This window comes from Prionailurus bengalensis, chromosome B3 (genome assembly GCF_016509475.1).
Source record: "Prionailurus bengalensis isolate Pbe53 chromosome B3, Fcat_Pben_1.1_paternal_pri, whole genome shotgun sequence".
Classification (NCBI taxonomy): domain Eukaryota; kingdom Metazoa; phylum Chordata; class Mammalia; order Carnivora; family Felidae; genus Prionailurus; species Prionailurus bengalensis.
The window spans coordinates 123,229,572-123,257,485 of record NC_057355.1 but is presented as its reverse complement, the minus strand read 5'-3'; the positions used below and the strand labels follow the sequence as shown (position 1 = coordinate 123,257,485).

Genomic DNA, 27,914 nt, shown 5'->3' with positions numbered 1-27,914 from the left:
ATGATCCCTATTTTGCAGATAAGAAGCTGAGACTCATCGGGGTGCAACTTATACAGAGCTAAGGACTACAGATAGGTGGAGCCAGGACCCAAGCCAGGTGTGACCCCGCAGCCTTCTAGTAACCACTCTACCACGCAGGCTCATGACAATGTCTGCACTTCTCAAGTGAACTCTGTGACCTTAAACAGGTTGCTGATACTCTCGGCTTCTGTACAACGGAAACAACAGTAGTGCCACTCACAAGTGAGAACATCCGGGTGCTTGGAGCCCAGTGACCCCTCCTGGGAGCCCCGTTTTTACTGACTCCTCTCAACACTCCTGGGAGAGTGGCAGACCAGGGTCCATTACATTTTTTAAGAGATGAAGACACCAGGGTTAAAGAGATTGTCTCAAGTCCTGACACCTATCCGATGTCATGCTGGGGGAAATGAATGCCAGGTACTCTGCTGGCATTTGGAGGACTTTGCCCCAGTTCGGGTGCTCAGCCTCAGGCTGAGATGTCAGATGTCCCAGGGCCACCATTTTCTGTTTCCTTGGAGGCGGGCCCAGTGGAGTTGGTCCCGGCTGAGCCGGCAAGTCCCCTTTTGAGAAGCCCTTTGTTAGGCTCTTCGGAGCTCCATGGAGCCATGCTCTGAAAGGATGCATTTGCCAAACCAATTGCATTTATTAAGTAATAATTCATTTTTATTTGTCAAGGATGCATATAAGGTCCAATCAGGGCTCCTGATCAGCCCAAGATAAGCAGTACAGCCAGACTGAGCTGACAGAATTCCAGCCAAAAGCAGAGAAATGACATTTCATTTAGTCTGGGCAGACCTGTCATGGGGAGATGTATGATCTCCCCTGAGCTCTCTGAAATATTGCTAATCGCTCTGGGCCCCCTATTACTACATTGAAAGATAGCCCCCGGGGATCTGGGGACTCAGGACGGGGGAGCCCTTGCCCATGAGGAGTGAGCTGCTGCCGGAGCAGGAGGAGCAAGAGGCACTGCCAACTGAAGCTCGTACACATGCAGGCAAAGCCATCAAGTGGCCCCCTCCATTTCGACACCCCAGCCAGCTGCCCCTCCTTGGGTGTCTTTGCATCTGGGAGCTGTTCTTGATGTTCACCTTCACCAGATTTCACCAACAGAGACAGACAAGAGGGGAAACCAGCCTATGCCGTCAGCTTTGCTCTGGAGCCCTCTTGGCACTGCCACTCATGGCATGAGTGACCCGAGGACAAGTGACCTGCCTTCTCAGTCCGGGTCTAAGTTCCCCTAGCTGTCAAGTGGAACTAATTCCAGCTGCTCTGCTTCCTCCCAGGGTAACCTCGACATTCAAGGTCAAAATGTGACCGCATCTGGGAAAGCACTTTGTATACCACACCATATACGATACCATACACTATGTGTCTGCTAGATCTGCATAGACCTCAAGGTGCTTCATACTACAGAAGACACACAAATGTGTTTGTTGTGATGTGGCAGCTTATGATCTAAGACTTGGAGAAAAAAACGTAACCATTATCACTTTGATCGAAGTTTCATTTTCAAAAGGCTAAAAACATAACTCATAAGAATATAGGATGAATACATGCCAAAGATTGTTCACCTCGCCAATAGAGGAGCACATAAAAAGAGCAGGTTCAGAGAATTTTGAGGGACTGGGTATTTATGGGAACTTAAACAGGAATAAGAGACTGAGATTCCTGGATTAGATATAAAACTGGTTATTGCTCTACAGAGCAGTAAGGAAATCGTAACCTTTGAGGTTATCTTTTCCCCTGGGCAGAAATTATTTGCATATCTCTACAGGATAAGATCTACAGGTTGACATACGACTTCAGTCTGAGCCCCTAATTAATTGTCAACAGCAGAATCAAACAAAAGTACATTTCTCTAGATATTAAAAAGCCCTCGGTGGGCTGCCTGCACAATACCCAAGGAGGACTGTGAAAGGACACATTGCACACTCTTGCCCTTAATTTCTAAATTTTGGGTAATTTTTCTTAACATCTGTCAGAGTTTCAGTAAATACTTCCTTGGCACCATTTTGCCCAGAGAACGGCAGCCAGCCCCCCCTCTTACTCAGAGACACCGAGGATCCCAGAAGAAACCTAAGGCCATCGCTGGGCACACAACCCTCTCTCCCATCCCCTTTCCATAATAATTTAGCTATGTCTTGTGATTAAGAGCAAACAAATATAAATACTGCATTGAACATGGGGATGCAGGTATCTCTTCCAGATACTGACTTAATTTCCTTCACATATATACCCAGAAGTAACTGCTGAATCATACGGTCATTTTATTCTTACTTTTTGGAGGAACCTCCACACTGTTTTCCACAGTGGCTGCACCAATCTGCAGTCCCACCAACAGCGTACAAGCATCCCCTTTCCTCCACATGCTCACCAACAAACACTTCGCTCTCTTAGCTTCTCGATGCCCGTTCCAACCGGTGTGAGGTGATATCTCCTTGTGGTTTGGGTTTGCATTTCCCTGACGACGAGTGATGCTGAGCACCTTTTCATGTACCAGTTGGCCACGTGTATGTCTCCTTTGCAAAAATGTTCAGTTCCTCTAAGGCTGCCCCCTGCCCTGTGACAGTGGCATTTGCATAAAGACAAGGAAATGCCATCTTCTTAGAATGGTAACAGCTAACACTCTGTGCCAGGCACCATTCCAGGCACTTTTCATGGACTCACAGCCATCCTCTGTAGGAGACAAGTGGAGGAAGAAATACATAAAAAAGGAAAGAAGCTTGGCCGCCCAGCCAGCAGTTCGTGAAACCAAGCTCCAAACCCAGGTGGTCTGGGTCCAGGAAACAAGCTGTCAATCACCTCGCTATACTCCTCCTCCACTCACAGGGAAGCCCCTAAAGGCAGGGGCTGCAGCAAAACCCTCTGAAGGTCCTCACAGCATCCAAGAAGGCATTCCATTTGGAGAAAAGAGTCTCAGAGGGAAATCCAGGACTGCTTCTCTAACCAAAAAACTGTTAACTAAAGCCAAAGTATAGCTCTTTTTAGAAAAAAAAGTCAGTGACAAGTCTTTTAATTGTTCCGTGTAAAAAGAATGTCCATTCATATAAGTGACTTTAGTAATTACTCAATGCCTTTATGCCCTGACAGTGGGGAGGTTAAAAAAAAAAAAAAAAAAAAACAGGAATCTATAAAAAGGCTGAGTAAAGAATTAATTTAGTAAATAATATTTAAATCAAGGAGTTATTTTTGGATTTTTCTCAAAACTTGAATTGGCTGAAAGTGCTTTAATTATTCTATAATTGCAAGGATTAATTTATTCCCACCCCCAAGGGAACGTCTATTTATGTTCTTGGGGGTGTCATACAAGCAAGGCCAAGAACTCTCAAAGAAACAGGAGGCTGGTGTTGCAGGATATTAATAATCACGTAAGTAGCCCAATATTAACTATAAAGAGGTTAATAATTCAAACTCTCCTTGCTCTCTGTCAGTTTATGGCCAGGCTTCTTGAGAGCCTGAAAGACCAGACCAGACCACTGCCTACAGAATTTTACTCTCCACCCTTACGCTGTCCTGGGAACCTCCCTGGGGACCCATAAACCTCAGATTACCTGCTGTTGCCCAGTGAGGCCAAATCTATCCATGGAAAGGGTCCATCTTGGAGGAGCCAACATTGAGATGAAATCCCTAAATGTGAAGACATGGGGAGCCTCTCCAACCACAGAGGTGGCGAGTGGGTTAATTAGAGGCAGCTGGGGGAGTTACTATAATTTTGGAGCCTGGCAAAAGCTTCTCTGGGTTAAACATCACCTGAGAGCCAGGACAGGGGGTATCCCCAAGGCCAATAAGGGTCTCCCGGCCAGACAGGTTCAAATGATCACAGCGACCAGAGGGACTGAGTCCTAGGGGCTAAGACTATTGAAGACACAGTTAAGGAAGAGCTGTCGACATCTGACATCCCCTGCCTTGGGCACAGCGCACTCCAGAGAAATATTTCCACATCCTTCCACCTTACCTGTGTCAATAGAAGAAATGGGGAAAGGGTTTGTTCCCTACACATTTCCTCTTTCCGGCAACTATTTGACCACTAGTGCCACAGAGGGGGCTGAGGGTTGGAATTCCAGCATAAAAACAACTTCTATTGAGCATGTGCTGTGGGCACTACACCCAACGCTTCATGTTTCAATCATCAAACAATCCTATGGGTTATTCTCCTGCACCCCACCTTACAAGAGGCAGCTGGGGCTTCCAAAGGGTGACTGGCTTCACCAAGGCAGCATGGTTCGTAAGTAGCAGAGCTGGTACCAGAATCCAGGAAGACCGACTCCACTCCTAACACCCCTGCTGTTGGGGAGAGAAATCTCCAGGAACCTGTCTCATGCACCTGTATCTCTCTAACATCCCCTATGCTTCTCAAGATTCGGTCTGACAAGTTATGGAGTTCTGTATGTGGACGATGGGAGGAGATGATTTCTTTCTAGTGATTTCAGTAAGTAGGGTCCTTGGTGCCTCTTCAGCCTTGCTTCCCTGGTCCTCTAAGCACCTCCTAACATAGAGCCGGAGGTCCACTGAGTGTGGTATTCACCACAGGGAAACTGGGGGACTAACTGCAGTCTGGCGTTTACAGATGGGGAGTCACCATTTGCTCAGTCGATGACCACCGCTCATTTTCCAAGTCTACATACCCAGGACAACAGAGGAAGGTGGAAAGGAGGGGCGCAAAGAACATTCTCAGGAAGACATGCCTCTGTGAATAATGATACCATAAACTGTAAATGATTTTTTTACAAACTTCACAGCCCGCAGTCTGCACAAGAACCCTGTGAAGTAAGTACCGGTGTGACGCCACCTGCACAGAGGTGGAAAATCAGAGTTTAAGTAACTTACCCAAGGGCACCTGACCAACAAATGGCAGAGCCAGGCACAACCCCGGGGTGCCGCTACTTTGAAACCCTCTGCGCCTCCCACCACAGCGCCCAGCCTCAGTGAGGCCTCACCCAGCACCACCTTCTCCCACATGCTGTGCCCACCTCGGGTACAGCACCGATACGCAGTGCCTGCACACAGTAGGTGCGTGATACACGTCTGCCGAAAGACACAGCTGAGACCCTTTCACGGCTCCCAGCATGACAGGGGATGGGTTTTAAAACTGCTGGAAGGAAGAAGCACGGCCAGGGGTTCTGGCTAAATGTGGCAGACTGAATCCACGCACTGACTCCACTCCATCCCCAACCCCACTAAAATGACTAACAGAAACCATACAAAGAGCCCCCAACAACAGGGCAGAGAAAAGGAGATGAGCAAGACTGTGCTGCCAGAGGGGGAGCAGACAGCTACTGAGAACGGGCTTAGGACAACAAGGGACCCTAAGCTGGCAAGGGGGGCGCTTGATGTCTGCCCCAAGCCCACAGAGGCTCAGCGACTGAGGGCCCCTGACACCTCTGTAAACAGGAGTTGGGGGTCTTGAAAAAGGAGGATTTGTGGGAAGGCTTCCAGAGAGCTGAACCCCAGATCCCGACCCACCCCGCCACCTTTGACTCAAGGCAAGATTTACTTTCCGGAGAGGCAAACAGACAGGCTCTGGGGCCCACACAACATACCCAGAGGGCCATCCCAAGGACAGAGGACTGAATCGAAGTCAACAAAACGAGCACTGGGAGCCCCCTGCCCTCTTCCCCCAGCTGACTCCCAGGCATCTCTCGCAAGCCCCCCATCCCTGCACCCACCCCCACTCCTGGCAGACAGAAGACGTCTGCTTGCCGGGCCCCCACGCCCCATTCCCACCACCCCCAACCTCCCAACTTTGTCACCTTTCTCTCAGCTAATTTCACACAAATTCAATTAAGCCTCAGCCCAGGCAGGGTCTTAAACACACACTCACTGAAATCCAATTAACCTTCGATAAAAGGTCTGCAATCAATAGTCGTCCTTTGGTTTGAGGAGGCTCCATCCAGCCTAGGAAAGCATGCTCCTGCTCGACCTTTACTTTTAATAAAATCAATGACAGTCACTGTCACCAGCTCTTAATGTGACTGGCAAATATGATCAGCAGGTCAGGCCCTCGGTAATGTGCTGTTTCCGGGTGCAGAGACTAAAACAAAAGAGGGCCCCTGCAGGCTGCTGGCCCCCCAGGGCCTCATGCTCGCCAGGTGAGCAAGCACACCTGGGCAGGCTGCCTCGTGCCTGGAGGCTGGCCTGGTGGCGGGTGGCTGCTGGGCTCTAGTCAGCATCTGAACCACCTGAAGTTTGCTAAAACGCAGATTCTTGCAACCCTTTCCACTCCAGATTCTGGAATAAATCTGGGGTGGAGCAGGCATCTCCGTATTGTAAAATAAGCTCCCCCTGGTGATTCTGAAATAGATGGGTGAAGTCTTAGCTCCCCAGCAAGCCAGGAATCACTGCTGTGTAAAATATTCAAGCGGGATGTACCCTTCAAGCCCAGCCAATCCAATGCCTTCCGCAAGAAAACTGAGGCCCAGAGAGGGGAAGTGATTTGTCCAAGGTCACACAGCAAGCCACTGGCAGAGCTAGAGCTTGGACTTAGGTCTTCTGCCTCTGAATCTGGTGTTTCTCTACCTGAGTCTATCGGATACTGGCTACTAAGACTGGTCTTCAGGTTGTCACATGCTAGGCTCAGCTAGGTTGGGATGCTGCAGGGTGAGGGGCCTCTCCAAAGTGGAGCGGGGCTGACCCGGTAAGCGGCTGGGGGTCTGGAGTCATCCCCATCCACCTGCAAAGCAATTCCTTCTACAGCCACTTCCTGAGCCCCAACTTCAAGCTGAGGAACCTGCCTGTGGCAGCCAAGACGCCACTAAACATCCTAGTGCCCAGGATACGGAGTGAGATGTTTGCCCCGTATCACTTCTGTCTGTCCTTTGTACTTCCCTGTCCGAGGAACACTCCTAGCCAGGCTGTCCTATGGAGGGCTTCACTCCAGGACTGGCCCACGGAGCTCCACAGTCCTCAGGAGACTTCAGAACCTCAGAAGTCCGTGAGAAGAGGCTTCAGGAACGTGGAGTCTTCAAACCACATGCACACAAACACACACACACCTTCACCCCCACTAGTGTTCCATGCGGCCTGTGGCTCTGATGCTGCTTGGTAAGAGACACAACAGATTATTTTCTGTAAAGTAGGGCCTGTCCCTGGTCTTCTCCCAATATCACCGATGGTCAGTGACAGCACAGTAGAGCACATGGGCCACCACCCACTGCCCAGCCTGAGTTCTCTGGAGATGTATTTAATGACAACATCTCAGAATACCAAAGACACTCCCAGATCACGCAGACCCCAGACGCCAGGGGCAGGGGACTGAGGAATTAAGTAAACAAGACAGTGTGGTACTATTGCAAGGATGGACCAATAGACCAATGGAAGAGAACACAGCTTCCAGAAGAGACCCACAGGTGACTGACGACAAAAGACTACACTGTGTGATTCCGCGTATATGAACTTCAGCGGTGAGTGGAAGTGACCTCTGGTGACAGAGTCAGAAAGGCAATTCTGGTGAGGGTGAGGGAGCCTGCCAGAGGGCTAGAAACAATTTGCATCTTTATCTGGCTGGAGATTACATGGGAAATCCATGTGGAAACGATGGAAGTGTGCCATCCAGATCTGGGAGCTTCCCTCTCTGGGTCTCCCGATTCCTCACCTGCAAATACAGACACACTAAGCCGTCTCTCCTAAGTTTACAATGTAGAAAGGGCCTGGCACAGGGATGGTAAACGCTAATGGTATAAGGAGGTAAAGGAAGAAAGGATAGCGCCCCATGATGGTAATAATCAACTACCAACTTGGAGCATCAACCAGACATCAGGCGTGATGCTCAGCCCTGCTCACGCACTGCTTATCTCCTCCTCATCTCTCTAAAAACGGAACAATGTTTACATGAAATGGAAAAAACCGTGCCTGACGTGAGTTAAAGGGGGAAGGGTTGCATTCAGATAGTGCCTGTGTGGTGGACAGAGCTTCTCAGTCAGTTCTACACCTCCTTCTCCAAGGAGTTACTGATGCGGCCGTCACCCGGCTGGCCCGGGTTCCACCGCAGCCCCAGGCCAATCCCCGAGAGGGGGAGGGAGAAGGTAGGGGAGCAAAGACTTTGATGTCCTACAGAACTGTGTTCAAACGGCTGGGCTCTGTCCCCACTAGCTGTGTGAGGTTGGACAAGTCATTTGACCTCTCTGAGCTTTAGCTTTCTCATCCATAAATGGGGTTATGGTCTCTCATCTCACCCTTGACAAGACAGCTGTAAGGAGTAGAGACGACATGTGTCACGTGCCTGGCACATCTTAGTTGCTTATAATTATTATTACTGCTGTTGTTTTCCCCAAATCACTCTGATATCAGCCTGCCCCACTCTGCATGTCCACAGAGAACAAAACACCAACGCTCTACCCCAGCCCTGCCTCACAGAGGCTAACCCAGGGCATGAGGCTGGCTTATTTGTTCTCCACTAATTCAGAGGACGTCCACTGAGCGTCTGCTCTGCACAGAACACTGGCCTTATCTGCAAGGCCATTTAAAGAGGGGTAGAGGCAGGGGCAGATGAGCCCAGGCTCTCAGAGGGCATCACCCTGCCCAGCTCCTGCAGGCCACCTCCAGCCCAGCTTCCCGTCCTCCCAGGACAGCACTCAGCCACGAGAGCAAGAACTATAGCAGAGCACATCTTTGTTTGCAGTTGTCTTTGAAAATCAAAGCTGCCTCTGATAAAACACCATTACAGCCCTGAACTCACTGTATCCAAAGAGATTAATGGATTTGAGGGTGCTGCTGCAATGAAAATCCCACCACAGCTGGCAGTAAGTAAATGCCAGCAACCTGGTGGGGGAAGGGAAGGCATGGGCCTCTGGCATCTTTCCTGATCAGCAGGCAGAGACCCTGCTCCCTTTAAAGCTGTTCAGGAAAAGCCAGAAGCGATCTCCCTCCCCTCCCCACTAGAGCCAAAGACTTTGTACTAGAGGGTCCTGGTGGGCAGAGGATCCCTGGCTGGACACAGGACCCACCCCACCCGAACCAATAGTGGAAGAGATGGGCAAGCAGGTCTCCTCCCTCCTTCCTGTGTGGGAGCTTGACCCAAATACCCTCCCCAGGCCCACCTTAGAAGGCAACAGTGACAGAAGCAGTCAGAAGACCCAAGCTGTGCTACTGGCCAAGCGACCTAGGGAAAGACACCTGCTCTTCCTCTGAGTTCCCTGCCATCTGTAAAGTGGAGAGCTCAATTAAAACAGTCCTCTTCTTATCTTTTCCCAGCCCCCAAAGGGAGATCTCTTCCAGAAAAGCCCCTCCTTTTATGAACTAAAAAACAGTGGAGTCAGAGGGACTTGGGTCTCAATCCTAGTTCTACTAGCTGTGTGACCCTGGGAAAGTTACCTCCCCTCTCTGAATCTCTGATTCCTCATCTGCAAAATGAAGACGTTAAGACCTTTCTCCCAAGTTTATAATAGAGAAAAGGGTCTGGCGCAGGGAGTTAGGCATTCAATAAACATTAATGGCAAAAGGAAATAAAGGAGGAAGGAGGAAAGGAAGAAGGAGAAAAGGAAGAAGGAAGAAAGGGCAGAGCCCAAAGGTAAGAATGAAAACAACAATCAGGGTGCCTGGGTGGCTCAGTGGTTAAGCGTCCAACTTCGGCTCAGGTCATGATCTCACAGTCCCTGAGCTCGAGCCCTGCGTCAGGCTCTGTGCTGACAGCTCAGAGCCTGGAGCCTGCTTCGGATTCTGTGTCTCCCTTTCTCTCTGCCCCTCCCCTGCATGCACTCTGTCTCTCTGTCTCTCTCTCTCAAAAATAAACATTAAAAATTTTTTTAATAAAAAAATTTTAAATAAAAAAATTTTTTAAAAGAATGAAAACAACAACAATCTTGCTTCCAAATCAGAGCACTAAGTACATGCTAGGCACCATGCTAAGCACGCGTGTGGTCCTCATAATCTTCGTAGAAGGAGGTACTGTCACTGCCCCCATTGACAGAGGCCACACAGACACCCGGAGGCCTGGGCTCCCAAACTCTCCTACTCTCCTACCATTCTACTGGCTCATGTGCTGAGCCAGCGTGTGGCTTCCTCCTCTGGGCCATCCCACCATGGGACCACAGGCTCATCTTCATACGTCGCCTGGAGTAGGGAAAGGAAGAGCATGCACCTCTCTCCATTCCCTCCTCTCACCTACCCAGAGTGCTAGATCACGTCATTACGATTCTTAACACCCTTTGTGACTCCCCAGGACCTCCGGGGTCCTGCCGGAGGTCTTCACTACCAGCGCCCACCCTATTCCTCCACTATTTCTCCCTGGAAACCCTGCCAAACTTCACCATTCCCTTCCCCTTCCTTGCAGTGCCATCGCTGCCCCCCCCCCCAACTCCTCTACCCCGCAGATCCCTACTCATCCTGTTGGGGAAGCCCACCCACAGCAGAGGCCAGCACTTCCTCCTTGCTGCTCTCTGGGATCTCCCCCACCCCCCTCCTGCTGCTGCGGGGTGGCGGCAAGGATTTAGCTGTGTACCCGACTGCAACACTAGGCGGGGAGCTCCTTAAAGAAGGGAAATATGTGTGGTCCCCTCTGAACCCACATACCCAGCTCATAGGAGGGACTACAAAAATGATGGGCACTGTTGAAAAAGTACAATTCCACCCGTACCTGTAAGACCCTATGGCAATCAAGAAGAAGAAAATGGGGTACAGTCCCCACCCCACTGGCCAGCTTTCTTTCCCTGAGATCAACAGGGCAGGAGGTGGGAGACAGAAGCCTCACTTTTCTCATAGCTCTTTGAAGTAGAAGCAGTTGGCTCCTGCTGTCCCCTGCTGGCCTGATCCCTTGAGGCCTGGGAGTGGCAGGGAGAGGGGACGGCGGAAGTGGGAAGAAGCTGTGCCCATGCCCCACGGGGGCAGAAGAAGTAAGTCCCACAGATTTCACACCACTGTTCTCTGGGGCCGCTCAGCTCTGTGGGGTGCAGATGGCCCAAGAAGACACATGGTAATCACTTGTCCAGGCAGGGGCTACCACCAGGGCCTCAGCATGTGCCTGCACCCCACTGTGTGCTCCCAACCCCCACCTTAGGAGACAAGGCAGAGGACTGGACTGGACGCCCTGGAAGGGTGCTTGGTGCTCAGCGACATTGTAATTCTTCAGTCAACAGGTCCATTTCAAGGCAGTGAGACCTCACCGGGACATACCTGCCCTCGGTGGGCAGCCCCGACAAAGCCCGTGTCCCTCGCACCGCAACCATGAGAGCTCAACCTCACCTCGTTGACATCAATCTTGTTCTTCTCCATGTAGTCTCTGTCATTGACCTGGCCGCCATCCACAAACTCCATCAGAAGGACCCGCTTGGTGGACAGCTCCCAGTAAATGCGGGGGACCTGAAATGGGAAAGAGCAGGTCAGAAGGGCTGGCGGGCCGGAAGCTAGGGGCCAGGACCACAGAAAGGTACAGTGAGCCAGGCAAGGGCAGATGCTCCTGCCAGGAACAGGAGACAAAGCCTGAGCGGGACCTGAGCAGTAACAGGTGGGGAAAGCGAGGGTCGGGCCAAGACAGGAGGGCAGGCCAGGCTGCCTCCTCTGCTAGCAAGGCCTCTGGTCCTTCCGTTAGAGACCCCCTCCTGCTTGGGGACCATAGAACGGCTTCCCCACCCTCCTCAGTGCCTCCAGACACAATTAAGAGCCAAAAGTAAAACTGGGACTTAGGGGAAAAGGTGTGGAACCCCCCATACCTGAGCCAGAGTTGGCATTAAAAGCTATTTCCCTCTCTCACTAGGCCAATTGCAAGCTCCTCACATGAATCTCATCCCTTTGCCTCAGCTTCTACACCTGTGCAATGGATATATTATATGTATATGTTTATGAATGAGTTAACCAAAGAACAAATTTTTTTACTGGATGATACATTTTTCAGTAAGGAAGTCCTGAGTTTTCTCATGCCTGTTCCTACAGGTCTTCTGTGGCAGACAATGCTGGATCCTAACCCAGTACCTATTCCCAATCCTCCTCTTCCCCAGAGATAGGAAAAACGAAATATTTTCCCTGCTTGCTTTACAATCAGTATGGCCACAGGACACCGTTTTGGCTTATGAGTGGAGGTCTGCTAGAAGCTCTGGGAAGGTTTTTATTTTCTTCATAAAAAGGGATGTTTGTAAATGGTGCAGCTCTTCTTACCCTTCTGTCCTACTTTGAAGTGAATGTGAGGGGCGCCTGGGTGGCTCAGTTGGTTAAGCGTCCGACTTCGACTCAGGTCATGATCTCGCGGTTTGTGAGTTCAAGCCCTGTGTCGGGCTCTGTGCTGACAGCTCAGAGCCTGGAGCCTGTTTCAGATTCTGTGTCTCCCTCTCTCTCTCTCTCTGACCCTCCCCCGTTCATGCTCTGTCTCTCTCTGTCTCAAAAATAAATAAACATAAAAAAAAAAAAATTAAAAAAAAAAAAAAAGAAAGTGAATGTGATACCTGGAGCTGCAGCAGCTATCTTGCAACCATGAGGAAAAGTCCAAGAAAATCAGAGATGCCTGCCCTGATACGGTCAAACCACTAACACAATATCAGCAGGCAACTGCTGTAAGCCTTCTTGCCATGTGAGGAAGATAAATCTTTTTTGTTTATGATACTCTAAATTGGGCTATTGGTTGCCTGTAGACAAATGCATTCCTAATTGATGTGCTCTCCAACTCCCTCGGACTCTAAGAACACCCAGTAGCCAAAAAAAAAGAACAGATTTCACCGGGATTAGGCAGGAGGTCAGACCGCACCAATGGCTGCTGGGCTGCCATATGAGTGAGTGACAGCCAAGAATGCCACCAATGCCAGGACGAAGGAATTACTGGGATATTTAGCATGTCACGTTTCCCCAACAACTTGATGGGCTTGTTTCCACATACAAATAAAGAAACTAGGGCAGCTAATTCAAGGGTTCTGAGGAATAAGGACTTCCCTCATCTCGACCCCCAAAACTCATCTGGCAGCAAGACCCCAGTGCTCAAGTCAAGAAACCTGTTTCCCTTCCTACTTCCGCTAACTCTGCCATGTCTTAGTCCAGCCACTTAACCTCCAATGCCTCAGTTTTCCTCCTTACAAAGGACTGTTCCTGCCCCATTGCAAGGAGCTCTGAGGATAACTGGGGATGCGCATACCAGTAAAACACCCTGGGCTTCCTGGAACGAGGGTCCCAACTGAAGTCAAGGTGTCATTTGGGTTTGCTACTTTCCTACAGTTTGGGCCATTTGAAAATCTGGGCTAGAGAAATCTGTGACTCTCTAGGACTGTGAACTGAAATTTCAGTCCTGCTTGGCACTTCTCAAAAGCTACCTTTAAAAATATGAGTGCAAGTTTGCTGTCCTTGACCATGGCTTCCAAAGGGAAGGGACACATTTTGGGGTTAAGTTCTTCCCCGGGTTTGTTTGGAAACCTAAGCTTGGCAGTGGGCACCAGGGGCTCCAGGGACATGAGGTTGAATCCCCCATCTGGGTCTGCCTGGGGCAACATGGAAAACAGCTTGAAAGAGCCACAGATGGAATGAGAAAAACCCAAAGACTGGAGACTCTGGCCTTGTTAATAAGGGCAGTGGGAGGCTGCACTCCCCGCGCCTCCACCTCTCTCCCCGGTCTCCCCCCAGATGCAACCATCCCTGTCTGACAACATGATGGCCCTCTGCGGCACCTGCTTAGATCTCAGATGACAGAATACCAAACAGGGAGGTAGAGAGCTTTGCCATGAGAGTTCAGGGAGGATGGCAACTGCCCCCCGATGGCGACACCACAGAAAGGACTTCAAAAGGCAGATCTGCCCCCTGCACAGTTAGGAGAAACTTGGCTGGACAGTGGGACCTAAGGTAGACAACTTGCTCCTAAGTTACCCTGTGGGCAGGAGGGTTTGAAGTGTAAGGTGGAATTCCCTTCACCCCAAAACCAGTGTTTCATCCCCATGCCTTACTCTTCTCCTCCCATCACAGTAGGGAAAGATGAAAGAGAATCATTTTAAAGAGGCAATGAGAAGAACCCACCACCTCCTCCAAAACAAAACTGAACCTAGGGAGGTTCATGGCCAGCGAGGCCCAAGGGTCACACCCTGGCCATCAGGACTCTAGATCCAAAGTCTATCTCCTTGATAAAGATCACAGGCCCCACTCCCGTGGGCTCCACATACCCCCATGCTGGGGCCAGTCCTGATCCAAAGAAGGAAGGCACAGATTATGGAAAATTCCAGCTCAAGACCTTGGGCCTCAACCTCATAATCTGGCCCTGACCTCACGCTTCTATTTTGTTCCTGCGCTTTGGTGAACACAACTGTGAAGCAGGCCCCAGTTTGCCTGGGCCAGTGCCCATCACCTGAGGGAGCCCAGGGAAGCAGAGCACAGACCTGGAGTCAGATCGTCAGGCTGGAGCCCTGGTTCTGCCACCTCTAAGCTATGAGACTGCAGGTACATTGCATGACCTCTCCGAGTGCCAGCTTCCTACCAGAAAAAAGGCGATGACATTGAAGCAACAACCCCAACTTCCCACTAGCATGTGTGGAGTCCTGGCACTCGACACAGCAGCACACACTTAGCACCTGCTAGACAAGCATCAGCTGCCATATGACAGTCGTGCAGAGTATCACAGGTGGTTCTGATACACAACCAGGGCTAAGAGCTAATACTACAGACAGTTCAGCACAATAAATTATTGTGCCCCATGAATTATCATGAAGGCAGAATAGCACAGTGATTTAACATGCAGGCCCTGGGGCCAGGTTGCCTCCATCCAGAACCTGCCTCTGCCCCATACGGGAAGCTGTGTAACCTCAGGCAAATGGTTTCATCTCTCTGGGCCTTAATCTCCACACCATTGACATGGGGCTAATCATGGCATTTCCCTCATATGGCTAGATAAGGATTAAAGAGCAAATACGAGGCGCCTGGGTAGCTCAGTAGGTTAAGCTCTGACTTCAGTTCAGGTCACAGTCTCATGGTTCGTGAGTTCAAGCCCCACATCGGGCTCTGTGCTGACAGCAGCCTGAAGCCAGCTTCAGATTCTGTGCCTCCCTCTTCTCTCTGCCCCTCCCTGTCCCTCTCTCTCTCTCTCTCTCAAAATAAACAAACATTAAAAAGTAAATAGGGGCGCCTGGGTGACTCAGTCGGTTGAGCATCTGACTTCAGCTCAGGTCATGATCTCACGGTTCATGAGTTCAAGCCCCACATCAGGCTCTGTGCTGACAGCTCAGGGCCTGGAGCCTGCTTCGGATTCTGTGTCTCCCTCTTTCTCTCTGCCGCTCCCCCACTCGTGCTCTGTATCTCTCTCAAAAATAAACATTTTTTAAAAAGTAAATATACACAAAGCACTTTTAAAAAGGTGTCTAACATTGCATAGACATGTGAAAATTATTAACTCACACTAATTATCATATATCAGTGGTTCTTAATCTTTATTTGTGGGAAATTATTCTCCAAAAGCATACACATCCCTCAAGATCTGCCCACAACTTCTGGAGAGTCGTAGGATCCTAACCTTGCACTAAGGAACCCTGGAGTGGCCCTGCTCTGGAGACGACCACTTTACCTACCCTGCCTTGACATGTGCAGGCGCACTCTCATGTCGTCCGGCCTCAAACCCCATGGCTATAAGGCTTCTCCCTCCTACCTTGTCCCCAGCTGTCCCCTGGGTTAGTCACAAACCTCACTGCATGCTCTGTCCCCTCCCCATAACACACACACACTCTGACTACAAATCCACAAATGCCCTGGTCTTGACCGTTCAGCCTGGCTGCCCTCTCGCCCTCTCCCAGTCTCCCTGACGCCACATTTGCATTCAGAGCTCGTCTGAGGCTCCGAGATTTATGGCGTGGGGCTGAGGTTATTAAACCCCACTGGAAGATGCCTCACACACTGAGAGGTAAACTCTTCACTGAGGCTTAATTACGCACAGATGTTGTGATGGGGTGCCAGTGTGCAAAAGCAATCTATCTCCAGTTTTAAGAGCTGAACTGGGTTCACAGTGCAAAATTCGCTTCCCACTTGTTATGTGTTTAAGCAAAATTAATTACTCAGGAGCCCTAGTAGCACCATTGTCTTAGGAACAGTGTGTGGGTTTTAGAAGCAGCAGGTCGAATCGTTACATTAATTATTTACCCATTTGGCATCCTCATTTCAAAAATTTGTGTTATTATTATTATTACATGTCTTGGTCTGGCAGGCGCTAGTTGGCCTCAGCCAGAGGACGATCTGCTGTTTCCATGGGAACGGTGAAGGAGATGGTTCTGTTTGTCAGGTTCATAGTTCTGGTGCTGAGGAGCACCCCTGCCGGGTAAGAGGCAACAGAATGTCCTCAGGCGAGCACCAGAGATGAAATCAGAAAATCTGGGTTGTAGCCCTAGCCCCTCTACTCTAAGGCTGCCATCTGTAAAAGGGGATGATAGCTGCTGGCAGGATTCAATGTCATGGTACCTGCAAAGTGTTCAGGGCAGCAGAAGAAACATTTAGTAAGGACTGCCTATCCCTTTGTACAATCAACACTTCTTGGAACCCCCCTCTGAGCTCCTTTATCCTGAGTAGAATTAAGTACTTGCTCTCGGGCATCCACAGAAACACAGCAAAGTCTCTGCCACAGTATGTACCTACGTGCATGGCACAGACCTGCACTGTGGCAACAGTGTGTTTGTCCCCACTAGATGGGAAGTTTGCTCAGGTAGAAGCCAAACCCTCTTCTACTCATCCAGGTACCCCTAGCTCCTAGCAGAGCAACAAGCTCAGGAAATGTGAGATAAAGGAATGAAGGAACGGGATACGCAAGTAGAAGCAAACATAGTTTAGACTCCACAGCACTATGCTAATTAGTCTCACTCCTTGTCTAAGAGAGCCAAGTTTTTATTTTATTGGTGGCTTGAACTTCAAGGCTGGGGCAGGATTACCAGATCTAGTCTGCACATCTGGATTTACAGGCACAAGAGGGTCTGTACACGCAGATTTACAAGGAAAAGCCAGTCAAGCGTCCAGCAGGCATTTAGACAGACCTGGCTCTCAACTCACTCAGAGTCAAACTTTGCCAATGGCTACGTCTTTCACCAAAATCAGTGTCAAGACACTACACTGACCCACAGTTGCAGCTTCCCTCCCATGAGCTGAGCTTCAGGATTCTCAGGTGGCTAGCAGAAACACACCCTCAGTCTCCCCATCTCTGTTAATTAATCTGGATAGAAGTATAAACACTACCTCCATTTCTTCGGATGTCTTCAGAAGCCACGAACACTTTAGTCCAGAGCAAAAGACCTTCCCATTCAATGCACTGAAACACCCTCCTACCCAAGAAGAGCATTGCTTGACTGTTTGCTCTGGAACAAGCACCTGGAGCTCCTAAAGGCTCTGTGGCCTCCCTTCCCACATGCTCCAGGCTTCCTGAGTGAAGAGAGAAGGGCCTGATCTCTTCAAAGAGTTGAAAGCCAAGCTCTCTATACAGACTACCAGAGGGGCCCAGCCCCTGCACCATGAAGAGGAGCCCCTGGGTAAACGGGTCCACACCCCGCCACAGACCTAATGTGTTGTAAGAACAGTGGCGGTGACGTGCATCTCTCTCATCCCAACCCCCATGGAGCCCGTGGGGACCATCAGGCCAGTCCTCAAAGGCCAGCGCCAGTGGCAACCTCCTCGGCAGAGCCTTCCCTACCCTACCCTACTCCCTACCATGAGAGTCCCCTCTCCCAAATCTCTAGAACACTTACCAGTGGACCTCGTACAGAGCTGCTACTTCGTATCACTCGATATCATTTCCCTCAGGAGGAGTCTTCTGTCACCATATAGGCAGTTCTACAGTAGTTGAAAACACAAACTTTTTCCAACGTGACTGATCTACCAGGGGTCAGTTTGATCCTAATCCAAATTTTGCACTTGCTTCTATGGGCTGTCATCCACAGGAAGCACTGTATGACCTCAGGAAACTGCTTCAGCTGAACTGCACCACATGGGCACACACGACACACACAGACGCCCACCTAAACATCGCCACGTGCATACACCCGCCATCATCACTTTCCATCCGGTTTCAGACGACCCTCCATCCACACCTCAGAACAACACTCCAACAACTCCTCTGATGCCCAGTTTCACAAGCAGATGTCAAGGTAGAGGTCCGTGTTCTGCTGCCTTACGTACTTCTCAGCCATTTAATGTGTGCAAAGACTACACCACTGCTTTCACTAGGCTCCCACCTTCTTTTATTTTCTGGGTCACCGGTGACATTTCTTAAAATGTGCATTTTCTCTTTTGCGAATTGTCTCTTTTTGTTATTTTTTTTTTTTTACTGACGTGTAATTAACATACAACGTTCTATTAGTTTCAGGTGGGTGATTCAACAATTCTATACATTACTCAGTGCTCATCACAATAAGTGTACTCTTAATCCCATTTATCAATTTCACCCATTCCCCCCACCCGCATCCCCCCCTTTGGCAACCACCAGTTTGTTCTCTGTATTTCAGCCTGTTTAGTCTTCTTTTGTTCGTCTGTTTTGTTTCTTAAATTCCACATGAGTGAAATCATATGCGGTTTGTCTTTCTCTGACTTATTTCACTTAGCACTACATACTCTAGTCCATCCAAGTTGATGCAAATGGAAAGATCTCATTCTTTTTTGTGGCTGAATAATATTCCAATATATATATTGGGATATGTATAATATATAATATATACTGAAATATATGTTATATACTAGAATATATATATAATATATATAATGGCATATATATTATATATATTTCAGTATATAGTATATATATTATGCTTATATATATTATTATATATATACATAATATATATTGTGGAATGTATATAATATATATAATCCATTATTATATATATATTATATATAATGGTATATGTATAATAGTATTATACATTATATAATACTATGTATAACAGTATATATATTCCATTATATATAATATATATATTATATATACATAATATATATTGTGGAATATATATAATATATACAATGGAATATTATAGATGTGTGTGTGTATATATATCATTTGGTAATATTATATACTGACTATATATATATGTAAGTACTGTACATATACATATATCACATCTTTATCCATTCATCTGTGGATGGACATTTGGGCTGCTTCCACATCTTCGCTTTTGTAAATAATGCCGCAATAAACACATTTCAAATTTAGTGGGCTTTTTCTTTGGGTAAATACCCAGGAGTGGAATTACTAGATCACATGTTAGTTCTGTTTTTAGTTTTTTGAGGAACTTCCAAAAGTGTTTGCCACAGTGGCTGCACCAATTTACATTCCCACTAAAGGTGCACGAGGGTTCCTTTTTCTCCACATCTTCACCAACACTTGTTATTTCTTGTCTTTTTGATTCTAGCCATTCTGACTGGTACATGGTGATACCTCAGTGTGGCTTTGGTTTGCATTTCCCTGATGACGAGTGATGCAGAACACCTTTTCACGTGACTGTTGGCACTGGGGTAAGCCTAGCCCTATTTTCCCCCCAAGAAGCCCTGTGGTTTCTGTTGTGTGATTTTTGCATCCTGTGGAGATTTCTAGGAAAACATACGTTGTATTATAACAGAACTGACTATATTAAGCGAGGTAATATACATATAATGGTAGGAACGGCGCCAGAGCTCAGCTGCGTTAGCCACCATCAGCAGCAGCAGCAGCAGCATCCCATGCTTCACGGAGGCAGAGACCCAGCTTACAGGCCCTTGGGTAGCACTCAATGTCTCAGAATTGCCAATCATTCAATAAACATCTGTTTGACTGACAGGCCAACGATCACATTTGGCATTTCTTTGTAATGCTACCTTCAAGAGCTTTAAGGAGCAACACCAGGGACAAATCATCCATCCTCGGAAAGAAGACTCAGGAAGGGGGCATCCCCACTCATGTCCTGCAGGGGGAGTGTTCAGGGCAGGGACGGGGCTTCCCTGTGCTCTCTCTCACCAGACCACCTTGCCTCCACTGCCCTGCCCCTCCCACCTTTAAGAAGTCAATGTGCTTGAGCATTTGGGCCACTCTCTCAGCATTCCTCCCTTCGTTGAGGAAATCCAGCTCCAAAGGCAGGTTCTTCTTGGCCTCGTCCACCAGCCACATGAATTCAAACTCTGGAAACAGCTGCTTCACAGCCAGGACGAGCACCTGAAATGCACCAAACACCCCGTCAGTCAGCCCACGGCACCCACCACAGAAGCTCGGGTCCCTGCCCTCCCGCCTGGGTCCAGGCAGAAACAGCTCCCCAGGCCTCCTCTGAAGTAAGGCCTCCCTGCTCCCCAGGGGCCCATCTCTGTAGTTCAAATCCAAGAGGATAAAAGCCCAACAGCTGCCAGCAGCCACGACTCCCATGTGCCAAACCCTCCCCACATGCCCAGTGCTGGGCTGAGCGCTTATATCGTGACTCCATTTGGTCTTCACAACTCTGGGGCGTCAACCATATGCACTTATCCCCATTTTATAAACAAACAAGTCAAGGCTCTGAGAGTTTATAGGACTGTCCCAAATTCGCCCAGCAAGGAGGCACCGAGTCAGGACTCCACTTGAGTCGACCTCGCCCCCAAACCCTCGCTCTTCCTCACTTACTGAACTGCTGCCTTCAGCCTTTGCTGCTCCCAGACTTGTCCCTCATGGTCCTGTTTACAAAGGGCAGGGAGGGTGCTGCAACTGTGTGGCATTTTGTTATTTCTTAAGCTGAGCAGTGGATACACGAGTATTTATAATGTGATTTTTTTTATACTTTTCCCTTGTCTAGAATATTTCTTGATAAAAAGTACACTGCAATAAGAAAACAAGGCTGGACAAGACAAGAGGAGTAAGAGACAAGGGATGCGACTATTAGGACAAAAAGCTCAGGTTTCTGGCAATTTGGCCACCTTTGGATTCTTGAGTGAGAACATGATGAAAAGTGGGATTTTAGTGGACTTACAGGGCATTTATCAGTTTAGTAATATGAAATTAAACAACCCTGGCAGAGAACAGGAGCCCAGTGATATCTGCAGAGTATGCCATGTCCCCTCCATGGTCTGGGACTCAGTTCTGAGGCTGCTGCACACTGGGGCTCTAGATTTAAGATGATCTAGAAAGTTCATGGATGATGGCTCTGCAGTAGGTGATGAGGGGGAGGCCAGGAACATGGGAGATGTTCCAGTATTCCCCAAGGCAACTCTCCTGTTCTACTATAAGCCTTCCTGTCAGTGTTCAAAGTGATCAATCCTCCCAGAAATTCTTGACATGAATTATAGTCCAAGTTCTCTGAGATTACCCATCTCTACCCCATGGTTACACCAAACAGTAATGAGCAAGAATTAGAAAACCATGGGCCCATTGGTACCAAGAGACCTACCCCATCTTTTGTGGACTGAATGTTTGTATCCCTCTCCCCAATTTAATGTTGAAGTCCTAATCCCCGAGAGATGGTGTTTGGTGATGGAGCCTCAAGGAGGTAATTAGGTTTAGATGAGGTCATGAGGGCAGGGCCCCTATGATGGGATTAGTGCCTGATAAGAAGAGGAAGAGACAGAGCGCTCTTCCATGTGGGGGCACAGAGAGAAAGTGGTTCTCTTCAAGCCAGAAAATCCTCACCAGGAACTAAATTAACCAGCACCTTGATCATAGACTTCCAACCTCCAGAACTATGAAAAATAAATGTTATTTAAGTCACCTAGTCTATAGTATTTTGTTATAGCAGCCTGAAAAGACCAAGACACCATCCCATCTATCCATAAGGACTCACTGAGCCCCAGCTATGAAGCTTGTCATATGCTTCCTTATGTCCTGGTCTGTATCCTGCCCAGCACGGTTATAGGTACGTACAATACAAAAGAAAGAGATCTAAAGCAGGGCCATTAACTACAAGGCATTTACGGCTTTGTTTTTAAACCCTATGTCCCAGACGATGTACCAGATGCCATTCTAAAGGAATCACCACTCAGAGTTATTACACTCAATTCCTATCAAAACCCTTTTTAATTACATTCTGCTGCAGTCTAATTTCTTTTAAGTCTTGTCTAGTCTTTCATGAGCTAGACCTGTGACCTTATGATAATTGATTTAGTTTATGTTTTGTTTCTGTTTGAGTCACACAGAGCTAGGAAGGAGAGGTGGCAAGAGTGAAGCCCATACCGCATGTGTCAGAGCCCAGCACAGGGAGCAGCAGTCCCCGGGGCATCGCCTCTCATCGCCATGCCCTCAGACAGCCCTCAGCTGCCACCAATGGGGAGGCAGAGCCGGTGCACAGGAAACAGAAGCACTTGTCCAGGCCACACCTGTCAGCTGAAGCACCTGAATTCTACTCTCTGGGCTCCAAGTTCAGGGAGAAACCTCTTGGACATTTTGCTCCAGCCTAAGTTCCAGAAGTTCTCACCCAGGAGGGCCAAGGAAAGGAACCACAATGGGACTCAGTCATTTGTTTGATCAATATTTACTGATTACCTCCCAGGCAGTTACCCTGGGCCAGACATGGGCATACACAGGGAGCTACATGTACCCTAGTGGGGTCTCTACCTGGGGATGAAGCTTCTGGCCAAACCATAAATCCTCACCATTTATTGTATGGTCACTGTTATTTGTGACATTTTAAACTATCATTAATATCCAAACAGCATTGAAAGGCATTTTAAAGATTTTTTCTGTTACTAATCAATTATATAATTAGGCATTACTAGTACAATTGGTTATAAATACCTAATGTCATTAATCATAAAAGCAAAGACTTTATTGATTGATATTAATTGCTAATAGCTAATCAGTAAACCAATTCGTAATCCAAAAAAACTTTGCAGTACTCATAAAGCTGGTTTCTAAAGCATTGCACGCATAGTGGGTGAGTCACTCCCTTGGTTAACATAAAACAAGAGAGTCTATTTGAATGGAAGTTAGTGGCTCACAGCTTGATAAAAGGATACCATCCCCTTTAGAGTAAGTTTACCAACTTGAAAATGCGATGCTGGCTATGAAGCCCAGAAGATGTACATACTCACATAATTTTGTACATAATCGAGGGGAGTTACCAGCCCCTTGAACTTCAAGGGGGTGGGGAGATGGGTCAGTCATCTGGTCCAAATCTAAAATGGCTTGGGTTGCTGCCATTTTAGACTTTTCATGGCTGAGGAGAATAAAACAAAACAGTTTCACCTTCTGTTTTCGTTCAATTTCTTTCCTAAGAGCCTGCCCTAAGTAGATTGGTTGAAGTTTTCCCTTTTTGACAACAGCTGCAGCCAACTAAAATAAAACAGGTGTTGTCATCAATTTGGCTTTTTTGAGTTTTCTCCCAAGATGTATCTTCTCCATAAAATTCTTCCAAAAGCCAATGTCTCCACCAGTGCCTAGCATGTTCTCAATACTCAGCAGATGTTTATTGAATATTCACGTGAATGAGTGAATAAATGAATGAACAAATGAACATTTCAAAGGGTTTGTCCTCTCCCCAGAGAATAATATGTTCACATGTGCGTTATTCAAATACATCAAATTTTTCTATTTCTGAGGTTTTGGTGGGAAGAGGGATTACCTCTGAATTTTCGGTAAACACAATTTTGGAATTCCTGAGAATCTTCTACGTGATTTGAAACCTTATGAATCAATCGAGGTATGTTCAACCATTAATATTTCCTTCAAGGTGGAATAATGAAATTATTTTCCTATAGGGTCATTGGCTCACAGGAAGAAAAATCAATTGTGAGCCACACAGAAATATAATGGAAAAATTGAAAGTCACATCAAAGTTTGAAAACTACCGACTGCCATTTAAAACAACAAAAAAATGGAAATTATCATTATTTAGTGACTACCCCATGCCAGGCACTGTGCTACGAGGCACTTTCTATACATGCTCTCATTTAATCCTCTTCTTGCCCATTTTACAGAGAAAGAAGGCAGTTCCAGGAGGTCAAAGAATTTCTCAAGGTCACATAGCTTGTAATTTCAAATGCAGGACTTGGACCCAGGCTTTTTTCACTCTTTTCTTTATGCAGGCCTGACTCATGCAATACAATACAGGACAATACAATAGGAAGCTTGAGATAAGGCAGAAAAAGAACTGTTGTGAACTGTTAAAACCAACTGAAATAAGAACGACTATTATTAAGTTATTATATCTTATAAAAGAAATAACGCTTTATGGGAAAACAGCACACTAAATAGAACGCCTGCACAGATCTGAACTGGTAAAAAATGCATGTTCGACAAGGATCGAAAATCAATTCAGAGTGATGTAAATAGCTTGCCATTCACAGGGTTTATCTTTGTTCTGATAAGTTATTAAAGTGCACAGTTTTTAGAAAAGAGAATGATAGGGTGAAGAGAAGTTTCCATGGGATAGTCTATCTCTGGGGGTTTTTTAATGTATTTTATAGAAAATAAAATCAGCTATTGGGAGTCTGTGCCAACACAAACATTACCTAGCCACCCACTGTTCAATCAACACATTCAGAAAAGAAACAAGATGACAGACAGCATGCACTGAAAATGTTGTTCAAAAAAAGTCAAAAACATGACCGTCACGGGTCTTTATTTTTAGAGGCCCTTGGGATGGGCCAGAGGATATCAAACAGTGGATTCTGGTGCTCAGACCAGAGTCCCACCCCTGTGTGGCACAGCACCTTGGGGACAGGACTTAGACTCTTTAGAGAGTGACAGAGCACGAGAGTATTCATCATCAGTTTCAGAAGCTTACGAGACAACAGGGGGTGATACGGGGTGCTGCTACTGGGACCTGGGTATTATGGTTTTACCACCAGCTCACACGTCCTCTGAGTCCTGCCGTGTCTCTAACAGTGAGAACGGCAGCGAGGTCCAGCCTGCTGAGCTCCCTGCTCCTGTGGGTGGCCAAGAGCTGCTGCAAAGCCAGCCGGCCAGCAGCCGAACAGACTCGGCCGTGTCAGTTCACCCCTTCCTGCTGAATCATTGTTCCAATCTCTGGGCCCAATGAGTCTGGCTCTGGACAGCCACTCAAATCAATAAGAGTCACTGGCCGTGCATCTAGAAGTAGAGGTGCCCCAACTATTAAAGGGACAATATCAGGTGATAATGACAAAGCTGAAAAACACCCTTGGCTGTGCCTTTGTCTTTTATGCAAAGTCACCAACACCATCAGGTTCATCAAACACCATTTACTGAGAGTCGGCTTCCACCTGGCTGCCACCATTCAACAGTCTACCTGAGAGACAGTCCCCTTCCCCAAGAAAAGTGCCAGGTTCGCAGGAGATACAAAACACTAAGGTCGCCTATGCTACTAGGTGCCAACCCAAAAGCCATTTCCTCACCTTCCTGGCTAACAGAACCCCAATTTTGTGCATCTTTCATGTCCCCCAAGGAAGGCAGGTCTCAGTCGGAGAAGGTGAATCATGATCAAGTCTCTTACGTCTCTTGCCAAGATTGATTTAGACTTGGGCATGCGGCCTACTTCTGGCCAATGAGATATGAAGGAAATTCTATTGAGGGGCTCTTTTTTGATAAGGAATAGGAGGGAAGAAACAGGCCCTCTTTGGCACGGGATGTCACCTACTTGTAATAGCAGGAACTGCTGCAGCTATTTTGGGACCATGAGGAGCACTACCTTAGAAGGACAAACCAGGATGTGGAGATGGCAAAGTAAAAGACAAAAGGAAACTGGGTCCTTAAAAACCACAGTGAAAAGGGCTGCTGGTGGAGTGTTGGGTGGGTGGATGGGCTAAATGGGTGATGGGCATTAAGGAGGGCACTTGTTGGGATGAGCAATGGGTATTATATGTAAGTGATGAGTCACTGAATTCTATTCCTGAAATCATTATTACACTATATGTTAATTAACTTGGATTTAATTTAATTTTAATAACAATAATAATAAATTATTTTTAAAAAAAAACAGTGCTGTGCTGGATCAGTCAACCTTGGAACAGTCAACACTATCTCTGGCTGTCTTGGAATGTGATATGATACAGGCTACTATCATTTACACCACTTTTAATTGGATTTTTCTGGTACTTGCAGCCAAAAGCATCTTAACTGATACAACTGGTAGGAGCCCCGCCACCTCCTCACTCTCAAAAACCTCACTCCCAAACCTGTCCTTATAGCAGACATGAATTTAGATTTACAAGTTCACTTCTTACAGTGCAAATATTCAAAGGTTAAGCCTATTAGTCACTCTCTCCTTACTATGAATTACTCTGGTCAGATTATCTTCCTCTCAAGACCATGCTGTGAGGAATCATAGGGTTGGAGAGGAGAGAGGGACAATAGTGTGCAGCGAGAGGGAAGCATGAGGACACAAAATACCCGCAGTGGTCATAAAAGAAAGCACCAGAAGGCTATGTTTTTCCTCTCCCTTGTCTCCAAGTTTCTGATGGCTAAGGTCACCCTAATGCCCCCTAGAAATCATTCTTCTCCTGCTAACACACAGGACAACCTTTCTGGGGTTTTCATTCCTAAATATAAAATGAAATGAGCTTTCCAGTTAGGCTCTTCTTAGTTTTACAGAGAAGGGTGAGGCCAGGTAGGACACTTTTCCACCAGAGACCAAGCCCAGTGAGAAGGCAGTGCCACTGGTGCTGCTGTGAACGCTGATGTTGGACAGAGGTCACCTCGTTTCCGGCTTCTCTTCTAAAGGCGATGAGTACAGATCTCTGATCAGCCTTGCAACCCCAGCCCCAGCACTGCCTCGGTCACTGTGCATGAGCCACTCTGTGTGTACTCGGCACACAGTTGTCAGGCTGTACTTCCCAAGAAAAGCATCTGATGCTTATCTCCAGGAGGAGGATGCCAAATCTTTATTACCGCTATTATTGCTATTGACCTGACAGCCACCGTTACTTAGAGAATGAGGCTCTGAGTACAGAAATGCCAGCAGCGGTTCTCCTAAACCAAGTGGGTCCTGATGGCACCACTGGGGACAGGAGTGGCTGCTGGGTCCCAGGACACCCAAGGATGCTCCGAGGCTCCCAGTTGACTCCCAAGTATGGCTGTTCCGTAGCCACTGACAGGTGCTCCAGAAAACTTGGGTTTCCAGATGGATGCCCAGTGCCACTCGGGAACCCTGCTCCCAAGCCCTGGTCAGCTCCCTTTTCCATCACACAAAGCAGCTATTCCAAACCTTCACCCCCACCCTGGGCCTCCAATGCCACCTCCTACCCCCTCATTCTCAGCAGATGGTCTTGCCTCCTACTGCAGCGAAAAAAATAGAGGCTATCAGGCTGGTACAACTCAGCTGCCCACTTTCCCTCCATCATCCCCCTCTGCCCCACACACTCATCTGTGTGCAGCCTCACCATCTTCCTCTAGTTTCAATCTAGGCTGATTGGGGCTAATGCTTCCACCCACGTCCTTAGAGCCGAAACCCGAGAGTCTCCCCCAGAATCAGATCTGTCAGTTACTTCTCTTTCCTAGATCTCCAGTCCCCCCACACTCCATGGCCACCCTCCCCATCAGCAACAGCCTGCTCCAGTCCCCGCCTCTAATCCTGTGCTTTGCTCTAAGCACAACATGGTCCTCCCCAGTGTCATGGCCACATCTGAGAAGAGTGTTCTACATCAACTGTCTCCACTACCTGGGGCCTCAGTTTTCTCCCACCCCTTCACCCCATTCTCCTTGCTCCCTCCACAGGACTCCCAGTAACCAAATCCGAAAGGTCCTTTCCAGAGCTTTACTAATTTTATCTCCAATTTGACAGCACTGAGTAATACTGGCAGACTGTATTTCCCCAAATGGCTGCAACAATATCTCCCACTCTGATGCTCTTCTAGAACCTGGTCGCGCAGAGGGGGCTTCTATGACTCTTGTTCTTACCAACAGAGTAAGGAAGAAGTAGTGCTAGGCTAGGTCATAAAAGTGTCCTGTGCTTTCAGCCTTATTCTCGTGGGACGCTTGCTCTTTGAACCCAGCCACCATGCTGTGAGGAAGCCCAAACAGCCACAGGGAGGCCTACTTGGAAGGACCCAAGTCCCTGCCCACAGCCCCCACTGAGCTGCCAGCAATATGAGCGAGCCACCTGGAAGCAGATCATCAGCCAGGCCCCCTCACT

General features: G+C 47.8%; 1 protein-coding gene across 2 annotated transcripts in view; it reads right to left on the bottom strand.

Moving 5' to 3' along the window:
• Window positions 1-27,914, bottom strand: part of ADCK1 (aarF domain containing kinase 1) — a 121,897-nt gene that overhangs the window by 11,065 nt on the left and 82,918 nt on the right. Inside the window, exons 6-7 of one of the 2 annotated variants that reach the window (XM_043556736.1) lie at window positions 19,904-20,062; window positions 11,128-11,313 (exon numbers count right to left, since the gene is read on the bottom strand). In XM_043556736.1, coding sequence (XP_043412671.1) covers window positions 11,128-11,313; window positions 19,904-20,062 — 345 coding nt within the window. The remainder of the gene's footprint in view (window positions 1-11,127; window positions 11,314-19,903; window positions 20,063-27,914) is intronic. The other variant, XM_043556737.1, reaches the window with a different exon arrangement.